The following is an 11,228-nucleotide window of genomic DNA, read 5'->3' on the forward strand; positions in this document are numbered from 1 at the left end:
GAGGGTCGAGGAGCAGAACCAGCAGCAACTCAGACAGGTGTCATCAGACGAGAGCCAGGACCCACCGGAGGATGGACCTAGTGGAGAGGCCAGTGGAGAGGCCAGGAGGGCAGAGGAGGCCAAGGACCCCGAGGGAGGAGTGCCCAGATTCACCATGGACACGGACCTGAGGCAGAGGAGGCTCTTAAGGAAGGGAAAGACTGCAATTGTTGTGGGAGACTCGATCCTGAGGGAGGTGGACAGTCACGTAGCCGGAGGTCGAGAGGACCGGCTGGTGACATGTCTCCCTGGGGCCAGGACAAAGGACATTGCCGACAGAATCGAGAGGATCTTGGACAGAGCCGAAACGGAGGAGACAGCAGTAATTGTCCATGTCGGAACAAATGATGTGAGCCGGAGGAATTTCAGCATGCCTGCGCTAACAGACCAGTTCAGGGTCCTGGGAAGGAAGCTGAAACGGAGGTCACAGAGGATAGCATTCTCGGAGATCCTGCCGGTCCCGAGGGCAGATGCAAGGAGGCAGGCCGAGCTCCAGGAGGTGAATACGTGGCTGAGGAGGTGGTGCAAGGAGGAGGGCTTCCACTTTGTGAGGAACTGGTCGTCCTTCTGGGGAAAGAGCAAGCTCTACAGGCGGGATGGCCTGCACCTGAGCACAGCGGGAACAAGAATACTAGCAGCCAACGTAAAGAAGGAGATCGAGAGGGCTTTAAACTACAGAGAGGGGGAAAGCCGACAGCTGACCTGATGACGCTTCGGACAGCAGTATCAAGAAAAGATGCTGAATGGGCTGACTGCAGGGAGGAGGACGGGGGACCGATGGAACTCGCGATCAGACAGCGAGGGAAACACCAGGTAACAGCAACTTGCTGGGAGAAGTCTAAGGGGAAGGGGAAAATAGGGGATTCAGGAGGACAAGATGGCACCAGGGTGCAAACAGAAGGCAATAAGGTGGAGCCACAGGGCAAAGGGGAGACACAAGGCAAGGGGGAACAAACCAAGGCCCAGGGGACGATAGCACAGGAGGGGGCTGGTACTCCCCGGGGAAAATCGGGGAGGTGGGGTGGAGGGGACATGGGGAGGAAGAGAGTTGCGAGGGTAAAGGCGGAGGGCACAGCAGAGGCACTGGGAGCGGGAAAACGGCCCGAGACCCAAGGGAAGGCGGCCCAGGTAAAGGCAGAGGTGTAGGACAAACTCCGGGACCTACAGTGCTTATACGCAAATGCAAGAAGCCTCATGGCTAAGATGGGTGAACTGGAAGTCATGGCCAAGGGGGAGGACCTGGATATAATAGGAATTACAGAAACCTGGTGGACAGAGGAAAATCAATGGGATGTGGCGCTGCCAGGGTACAAGCTCTACAGGAGGGACAGGACCCACAAGAAGGGGGGAGGCATAGCGCTGTATATAAAGGACTATATCTACTCGATTGGGATCGATACGGCAACAAAGGCAGAGGAGCTAGAATCGTTATGGGTCAAATTGCCGGGAAAGAAGAGTGCAGACATAAAGCTGGGGCTGTATTATCGCCCACCTGGTGCGTCAGAAACAATAGGACAAGACTTGGAAGCAGAACTGAGACAGGAATGCAGGACTGGAAGTGTAACAGTGATGGGGGACTTCAACTACCCGGGGATAGACTGGAGTACGGGACACTCCAACTCCACGAGGGAAGCAGGAATCGTAGAAGCTGTGAGGGACTGCTTCATGGAGCAACTAGTCAAGGAACCAACGCGAGGGGATGCTACTCTTGACCTCATCCTTAACGGATTAGGGGGGCCTGCAAGAGGAGTAGAAGTGGGAGGAACACTAGGCAACAGTGATCACAACGTGATCAGATTCACATTAGAAAGGGGGTCACCCATAGTGGGGAGGACCGCAACGACTGCGCTCAACTTCAGGAAAGGGAACTATGTTGCTATGAGGAAAATGGTGGGGAGGAAGCTTTAGGATGGAGACTGTAAGGAGCGCCTGGACCCTTCTCAGGGACACACTGCAGGAAGCGCAAAAACTGTACATCCCCAGTTTCAGGAAAGGCCGCAAGAACAAGCGGTCAAAAGACCCGGTTTGGATGACACCTGAAGTAAAGAGGGTAATCAGTGACAAGAAAGTGTCCTTCCGGAAATGGAAAAGGGATCCAACGGAGGAAAATCACCAGGAGCACAGGAAATGCCAAAAGGAATGCCACCGAGAGATTAGAAAAGCAAAAGGGAAATACGAGGAGGGGCTGGCCAGGGAGGCGAAAAACTTCAAGGCATTCTTCAGTTACGTAAAGGGGAAGCAACCAGTGAGAGAGGAGGTGGGGCCATTGGACGATGGGGATAGGAAGGGAGTGATTAAGGAGAATAAAGAGGTAGCTGAGAAGTTGAACACGTTCTTCTCGTCGGTCTTCACGAGCGAGGACACGTCCAATATACCGGACTCAGAGGAGCTCATGAGTGGGGAGCAGGCCAAAAGATTGGGGCATATAGAGGTAAGTCGGGAGGATGTCCTCAAGCAGATTGACAGACTGAAAAGCGGCAAATCACCGGGACCGGACGGGATCCACCCAAGGGTTCTAAAGGAACTAAGTCAGGAAATAGCGAGCGCAATCCAGCATGTTTGCAACCTATCCTTGAAAACTGGAGAGGTACCAGAGGACTGGAAACTGGCGAATGTCACACCTATCTTTAAGAAGAGATCGAGAGGTGACCCCGGGAACTACAGGCCGGTGAGCCTGACTTCAGTTATAGGGAAGATGGTGGAAGCAATGATCAAGGACAGCATTTGCGAGCACATCGAGAAAAATGGCCTACTGCGGACAAGCCAGCACGGATTCTGTAAGGAAAGGTCGTGCCTGACAAACCTTCTGTACTTCTTTGAGGGAATAAGCAGTCAGGTGGACAAAGGGGAACCCATAGACATCATTTACCTCGATTTTCAAAAGGCCTTTGACAAGGTGCCACATGAAAGGCTGCTTAGGAAGCTGTGGAACCACGGGGTGGGCGGGGATGTACACAGATGGATCAAGCACTGGCTGTCAGGTAGACTACAGAGGGTCGGAGTAAAGGGCCAATATTCTGACTGGCGGGGAGTCACGAGAGGTGTGCCGCAGGGATCGGTGCTGGGGCCGCTACTCTTCAACATATTTATCAATGACCTGGAAACGGAGGCAAAGTGTGAGGTTATAAAATTTGCAGACGATACCAAGCTCTGCGCCAGAGTTAGGACCAGGGAGGAGTGTGAGGAACTGCAAAGGGACCTCGATAAGCTGGAGGACTGGGCAAACAAATGGCAAATGCGCTTTAACGTAGATAAATGCAAGGTCATGCACATAGGGAAAAAGAACCCGTTGTTCGAGTATAAAATGGGGGGGAGATTGCTGGAAGACACCGGACTTGAGAGAGACTTGAGTGTGCTAGTGGATCCATCCATGAAACCATCCGCACAGTGTGCAGCAGCCTCGAAGAAAGCCAACAGGATGCTGGGCATCATCAAGAGGGGCATATCAACCAGGATGCGGGAAGTCATCATGCCGCTGTATCGAGCGATGGTGCGCCCACATCTGGAATACTGCGTTCAATATTGGTCGCCGCACCTCAAGAAGGACATGGCAGTTCTTGAGAGAGTCCAAAGGAGGGCAACGAAACTGGTAAGAGGGCTGGAAAACTGCCCATATGCTGAGAGGCTGGATAAACTGGGGCTCTTCTCTCTGGAAAAGTGGAGGCTCAGGGGGGATATGATAGAGACCTTCAAAATACTTAGGGGCATAGAGAGGGTGGACAGGGACAGGTTCTTCAGACTAAAAGGGACGACAGGTATGAGGGGGCACTCAGAGAAACTGAAGGGAGATAGGTTCAAATCAAATGCAAGGAAGTTTTTCTTCACCCAAAGGGTCGTGGACAAATGGAATACGCTCCCAGAGGAAGTGATTCGGCAGAGTACAGTACAGGGATTCAAACAGGGATTGGACAGATTCCTGAGGGAAAAGGGGATCATGGGGTACTGAGGGAGGTGCTGGGGTGTTGCATAAGTATAGACAGCTCACCAGGTCGTGCAGGTGCAAGGCCAGAGGGTTAGGACATTGATGGGAAGATAGGACTTCGATGAGAAACCTAGGGGGCAAGGGGGCCCCTTCTGGTGATTAAGGCAGGTCATGACCTGTTGGGCCGCCGCGGGGGCGGACTGCTGGGCGGGATGGACCTCTGGTCTGACCCGGCAGAGGCACTGCTTATGTTCTTATGTTCTTAAAAAACAGATCTAGCTTCAAATGTCTAAACAAAACATCAGGATGCTTTGTTAGTTTTGATTATGCCTGCCAAGTGTCCAAGTCCTAAGCCTGCACAAAACACGCCCCCTTAAGACTTGAACGCACTGGAGGCAAAATGACCAGAAAGAGGACTAGAAAGTCTGTTCTGAAAATGCCCACTTGGACAAGTGCTGGTTTATGCTGTTTTATGGACATCTTATCTTTTTTGAAAGTGAGCTCCATAGATTGCCTTGGCCCATGTTGGCCACTAGGTGTCATCACAGACATACTGCAGCTACCCTAGCCCGATATCTTGCCAGAATCAAACCCAGATCTTTTCCCTTGCAGCCATGCAGCATTACCACTAAGCTGACCTAAAAGTATTTGTTAATTAATGTACTTTATTATAAATATGTTCTAGCTTATACATTTGAGTTTTCATATCAAAACATACACCAAATACAGAAGAGACTAACAATGAGACATTGGTCAAATTGTTACTTTTAACCCTGTCCTTCCCTGGAAAGGTTTATAATTGAATAGTCAGTGCCAGACCCTAACTTTAAGGGTGACCGTGGAAGTTGAACTGTTTGAGACTCCAGGAAGCCAAAGTGGCAGTATTCCATCTAAAGCAGCTTTGAGCTGCGTGAAAAGTCTCTGCTGGTATTCCTGTTGGGGAGGGGGAGGAGGGGTTTCACAAAATGACGTTGCAAGGGACAGGCAAATCCCTTCTGCTGCCAAATCGCAAGAGACGACTGAGATCACATCCTCATTGTACCTCCCACACAACTCAAAGCTGCTTGAAGGGAAAACTACAGGTGGCTGTTTTATCTAATATTTGATAAGACATTAAACCAGAAGCTAGATCTGCTTTCAAAGGCAACACTAGATTAGCTACCAGTCTGTAAACCTAAAGAAAAATTATCTTGTTGTAACATTCACAAAAAGCTCCATAGCAATATATTGCAGTCACACAGCCAGAGGTGAGACAGGTATATATCTCAGAGCTTTGCTTCCAGCACAACCCACAGCCATAAACAATGACGGGAAGACATAACTGTGATAGAAAACTGTTCTTTATTGTAAACCTCATACAAAGTTTAAGAAATACTGTACTGTGCAATCTTAAAAGTAGTCATAAAACTGTTTACATTTGCTTCTGTACAATTGCGTATAAATGAAATCCATTTGAATACTGGTTTTGAGAGTTAATGTCTTAGATATCACAGCACAGAAAAAGAAAAGAAAAAAAAAAGTTTAACCTTTTCAGCATAAAACAAAAATTGCTTTCTTTCCTATTTAATACCTTCATCTGCATGCTCCTCCAACTCACCTTCCACCAATTACCTGGGCTAGGCATGCGCTGTACTCTCTTCCCTTCTCTCTTGAAATTTAACTGGCAGCTACAACATTTTCAATTGTAATAAAAGGGGAAAACTGAACATGCTATCAGGTATATTTATGAAGAAATTGAACAAACAAAAAACTAGTGTCACAGTTAGATCTGCATTAACAAATATGGCTTTTGGCCCTTGCCAGATTTTACATTACCAAATATTGAAACTTCTTTAAAATTGGCAGTACAAGTTACATTTTATTGAAGCCTTAACAGCAGTCTCCATCAAGTAACAAAATCTATCCATGAAAGGATGGTGAAAAGACTTAAACATTTATTTTTCCTTCACCACTTTATCCTACGTATAGGATCAGCTCTGTATGTAAAACGTAGTAAAGCAAAACGCCTGTACCCACCTCACGCTGGGCAGCTCTTCCCAAGTTCCCTATTCCAAACAGTAAAAGGCACCCATTTTCAGTTCAGAAGTATACTCTCCAGTGGTTTTAATCCCTCTCCTGTTGCAAACAGTTGTAAATAACATCGTGCGCAGTTTTAAGCCAGAATCACTTCCATATTGCTTAAAATTTTAATAGTGATCTAAACACAGTGACTTCTTGCCTTTCAATTGATACAAGGTCTCCTGCCTATACTCTGTAATTTGCTGCGACATCCCTGAATGTCAATATTAGTGTCTGTTATAAATACTCAAAACGGAGGCAATTTTATCTCAGACTTGATCTATCTGTAGACAGCATGAATAGATAACACAAAAGGAAGATAACCCTCCCCTTTCCACACCTGTGCTGGTACATCCCATTCTATGATCAGTGTACATTTTCCCTGTAGATACCATAAGGCCTCTTTTGCTAGAGCCTTCAAAACTCCTTTCCTCTTTATTCCCACGTACAAATCCAGTCTGCCAGTCCATCAGATGCCTGAGGCACATTCCAACGACTGTATGACTAAATGCAGACGACCTTCACTTCAGTTCCTTACGGTCCTATAGAAGAACCCCAGACCTGGAGAGGAAGCATTGCGGTGTAACTGTCGTAGCAAGGCTGTGCTAAAGATTCATTGGCACGTCTCCAAGAAGTGGGCCCCTCACTGCACAGGCATGGCGCTGCATGGTGAGCCCAAGCTATTTAACTTGCTCACTTCCATTTGCCAGTTTGGGAGCTTCTTAGCTGATAAGTGGCGACGTGCGTGTTTGGTCAAATGATCACTCCGCATGAAGCGTCGATCACACATTGGGCAGGCAAACTTCTTCTCGCCAGTGTGTGTTCTGCGATGGCGAGACAGTTCATCTGAACGGGCAAACTTCCTGTCACAGCCTTCCCAGCTACAATTAAAGGGTTTCTCACCTGAAATAACCAAAATAAAAAACACTCATGAAAGATAAGTATGTTGCAATGCGGAAGAAAAGAATCTTAAGTGTTGCTATGCATTCTATAAGAACCAGTCCTATTTTGCAGACTTAAGGAAGAACTTACATACAATATTAGGGAATTGCAAAGGAAGATCTGAAGTGATTCTGATGTAAAATATTTGCAAATTAGTGCTAAATTACTAACCAACAAAATGATACAGAATTACAAGGGTTAAAGTGATTGCTTTAAGTTCATTTTCCTACCCCTTTTCAGAAGCACTATGGCCTTACTAGAGTCATTAGTGAACCAGAAAATGCACAGATGGAGCATCATGTACCTCACTGTTCTTAAAAAGATAGTATTTATACATGAAATTTTCTTCAGCAAACCTAATTAATATACTAAGCTTTGAAATTAATAACCTTGATACTAGGCACCAAGGTTTTTCTGTCCATGTTCTACTACAGTGGTTCTGGTTTTTAAAATGATATCCACACTGAATATCCATGAAATAAACGTGCATATATTTATCCTAATTATTAAGCTGAATTCCATATTTATTCACTCAAATTACCAGGCCTGCTGCAGGATTTTGGGAAACACAAGTCTATGGTAAACAGAGTAAATGGCTCCCCCCGGTCATTATTTTTTTACATTGTGTTTCAGTATTTATCTTAATGAATTTTTATTGTGCTACTGACACCTACAGGTATCACAACAGAGTCAAGGAAGGAAGATATGGGAATGGAGTGAGAAATCAGTATCAAGTTGATAAGAACTATTTTCCAAAATGCTACCAAAAAAATATTCAGGCTATCCACTAGTTGAAAATTAAGCCAGTGTTAGGCAGACTTCTATGGTCTGTGCCCTGAAACTTATCTTGTTGGGCAAACTGGATGAGCCATGCAATTCTTTATCTACCATCATCTACTGTGTTAGAATTAAAACAAAATTCTCAAAAGAGTTATCTACGAGTGCTACCACCAATGTTAAAAGTTCTTTCATGCATTACCTGTGTGAGTTCTCATGTGAGCTTTCAAATGGGAGCTCTTGAAATATGTTTTCCCACATCCTGTATGATTGCAAATGTGACTTCTGATTCTTGAAGTATCGGTCTGTGGCAAAACCTTTGCTGCAGTAGGGATGAAACCTGGAGCAGGAGCAATAGGAGACAATCTTGTGCCATTAGGGCTCGTCATTTGAGGCTTCTGAGCCACTGGCTGAGGCATAACAAACATCACTGCACCTTTAGGGACTTGAGTTCCCATAAGCATTACAGACTGGCAAAGGGCTGGCTGTTGGCTCAATGGAGCACGGGGGACTACTGTTGCTACAACATTGCTGTTTGCAGAGAGTGGCACCATCTGACAAATGACTGGCACAGGTGGTAAGCCACATGTTGCTGGAGATGAAGGTACTAAGAATGGAGCCGATGATCCTGACAAAGGAACAGAGAGAGGACCTGTGACTAAAGTTTGTGACAAAGATACAGAGCAAAAACTTGGCAAAGTGTTTTTTTCTGCTGCTGCTTCTGCAGTAGGAAGCACCACTGCATAAGGTAGATTTTTTCTTGATGTTTCATCATTAGGTTGAGTAGGATCTCTTGTAACACTATCCTGATGCTTTGGCAGATTAGTTTTTGTTGGACAAGAGTTATAACTGAACAGCACTGCATCTGCGGTATGGCGGATGACACTTGTTGCCTGAGCTTTCAGTGGCCTTTGTGCAGGGATGCTGTTTGCCTCTTGACAGGCTTGTGCAACATTCATCTTTGGGTCTGCAGAGGAAACTTTGCTTCGTATGACAGGTGGTGATGGCAGAACTGGTTGAAGTATTTGAGACGGTTCAAAATCAGAAGGACTGTAGGGTGGTGTCAAGCACTATAAGGATAGAAGAGATGCAATGATTAAGTATAATGATCACTGTGTAGTAAAATCTAGAAATACTCAATTGAATACAAAAGAAACAAGCTTACAAATGCTGGCATTGCATTAAATTCTGCTGTAGAAGGGAGCAGATGATCTTCCATTTCCTCTGATAAATCAGAAGCAGGAGTAATTGGGCGAAGATCTGCATGCTTTTTGAAATCTGATTTCCAGTTGCAGCTCATAAACATAAGTGCTTCCACTGCCTCAAAATCACTTTTTTCTGTAGTTCTGTTCCATGAGCATTCATGGTGTGGCCTGTCTGTCATCTCCATGCCTTCCATCTGCGAGAAACAAATGTGAAGAATGCATTTCTTACAGTTTACTGCAATATAAATAATACAACTTGGTCAGATCACAATTATCAAAACCTCCAAGGTTGGAACAAAATTCTGAGCCTCATCCCATTTATACCCTGCTGAATACAACCCCTCTCCCTTCCCAGTGTTCATATACACCTCCCTTCTGTGAATTCCACGTTTGGATACCTGTATTTTCATTAAGAGTGCAGCATATTGAACACTGCAGGATGCAAACCTTGTTTGACCAATATCAAAGTTATCCATGGATTCCACTGTATAGAAAAGGTTGATATTTAAATTGTAAATGTTCTCTGGATATTTGTTAGTTCGGTCCCATCTCCAGGATCGATACGGAGAGTGGATGCAGTAATCTATGACCTCCTCTAATATGTGGAGGGAGCCAGCAAGCGAGAGCCCAGAAGAAGGAAAAACAGGGCGGGACGTCTTCTCAATGGCTGCAGCGGTTGTGGTAACCTCATTTCAACCTCCTCGCCATCAGCACTGTTCTACAGACTCCCAACCACACGCACCCCGCCCAGCAACCTTCATCCGCCTCCGCCCATTTTCCTTTGCCGCCAATCACCGCCTCCGCTAGTGCCGATTGGACGCCAAGGTCACACAGCTCGGCACCCAATTGGCCACAGGACGGCGGGATGGGCATGTGAAAGGAGCGTGATCGGCTCCTGCCCTACAATGCTCGGGAAACGTGAAACTGGGATTGCCGCTCCAGACGACCTCTCACCCACTTCCCTCCGAACCTCTGGAAGACGGAGCGTGAGCCGCAGTGGCGCGCGTGCCCATACAACGCAGCAGCGCCTGTGCGCGCGTGCGTATTGGTACAGAGACAGGCTAAGGCGGCGCGTGCATTCACAGAAAGCAACAGTGGCAAAGGCAGGAGCGCGCGTGTTGAACGCATGCATGTTTACGGCTGACAGGGGAGTTAGTTAAGTGTTCTTGCAGCCTTCCCGGAGCCGCTCTCACCAGTGATTTACAGCCACCAAATTAGGAGAAACGCCATCAACAAGAAAGGAAGGGGGAAGCTGCTAAACCGCAAATAAAGTCCTGGGAATCTAGCTCCAATCCACTCCTCAGATTTCTTTATTTTCTTAATGCAAAATAAAGTTAGATGTCTACAAACAAACGCTCGAGTCAACAGCAGCTCAGACTCCTCCCCCATCCCATACCTAACATTAGAATTATATCGCGTAGTGGGATTTTTTCCCTATGTAACAGGACTACCTACATATTGAAACTGAAAGATTAAAAATAATAAGCGTACAAAATCACCATGTTCTGATTCGTTCTAGAGTTTAAACGGATAATTTCATAACAATGTAAACAGTTCTATAGATTTACTTCTCTACAATTATATATTAACACAAAAGAAATCTGTGCTACAATAGTCTTTCATCTCGTTACTCCAACTGGGGACGTTACCAGAAAAAAATATTTGATGTATTTGTGCTGGTAATAGTATTATTGGAAGATGCACTTACAGCTCGATGATAAGGCGAAGTTCCGAAATTCAGCATTGCCACAGTAGAATTTAAAAAGAAGAAAAGCAGGCGTCTAGCCGTATGATTATTGCAATTAGAAGTAAACTATCGTTGTCTCGCTCTAGAAATCCATGCGTCTACAGCCACTGATACCAGATACCCGGTGTTGCACCTTCGCTGCTGTATTTTCTCTTTTTGTTCCCAGCTGCTCCATTCAGATAGCGCTCCGCTTCCTCCGCACCCCGCCCCCCATTGGGGGGCGGAGCACTCATCACCCATCCAGCCAATCCTGGACAAAGGTGTGTGAGCGGACTGCCAATGGAAAGGCTCGGGGCGCGTGATCAGCATCTGCTCAGCGTCGTGGCCGCCAGGGAACCTGAGCGTGGTATACGAAGTGCGCGCGGCGTGCGGGGGTCTGGGAAGTTCCTGGGGCTGTCAGAGGGTGACTCACTGTCATGTCTCCTCTGCTGCCAGCAGTCTTAGCGGGGAGGGGGACGGGGATGGGCGGTGCCTCCGATCTAACATTGCGCAGTATTTTGCTCATTCCTCATTAGAAAAAGTTTAATAGATTGGGCTG

The 11,228-nt window shown here is 46.6% G+C and overlaps 1 protein-coding gene across 3 annotated transcripts; it reads right to left on the reverse strand.

Moving 5' to 3' along the window:
- Positions 1 to 5,283: 5,283 nt before the first annotated feature.
- KLF10 (Kruppel like factor 10) lies at positions 5,284 to 10,887 on the reverse strand. Of its 3 annotated transcripts, none has more exons than XM_033934292.1 (4): positions 10,652 to 10,887; positions 8,904 to 9,137; positions 7,941 to 8,808; positions 5,284 to 6,922 (listed from the first exon to the last, which is right to left on the reverse strand). In XM_033934292.1, the coding sequence occupies exons 1-4, from the start codon at positions 10,685 to 10,687 to the stop codon at positions 6,663 to 6,665; spliced, it is 1,398 nt and encodes a 465-aa protein (XP_033790183.1). In that variant the 5' UTR covers positions 10,688 to 10,887; the 3' UTR covers positions 5,284 to 6,662. The 3 variants fall into 3 exon arrangements, with proteins under 3 accessions (XP_033790183.1, XP_033790182.1, XP_033790184.1); XM_033934291.1 differs by lacking the exon at positions 10,652 to 10,887 and adding an exon at positions 9,342 to 10,604; XM_033934293.1 differs by lacking the exon at positions 10,652 to 10,887 and adding an exon at positions 9,391 to 10,602.
- Positions 10,888 to 11,228: the final 341 nt, after the last annotated feature.

This window comes from Geotrypetes seraphini, chromosome 2, assembly GCF_902459505.1.
Source record: "Geotrypetes seraphini chromosome 2, aGeoSer1.1, whole genome shotgun sequence".
Lineage (NCBI taxonomy): Eukaryota > Metazoa > Chordata > Amphibia > Gymnophiona > Dermophiidae > Geotrypetes > Geotrypetes seraphini.

What these genes read in the sequence shown, in the direction of transcription:
- KLF10 (XM_033934291.1), bottom strand. Translation starts at nt 9,419, where the DNA reads ATGGATAACTTTGATATTGGTCAAACAAGGTTTGCATCCTGCAGTGTT. An exon ending in CACTCTTAATGAAAATACAG is followed by an intron (nt 9,138 to 9,341) that starts GTATCCAAACGT and finishes TGTTTCTCGCAG; the next exon opens with ATGGAAGGCATGGAGATGAC. An exon ending in TTAATGCAATGCCAGCATTT is followed by an intron (nt 8,809 to 8,903) that starts GTAAGCTTGTTT and finishes CTATCCTTATAG; the next exon opens with TGCTTGACACCACCCTACAG.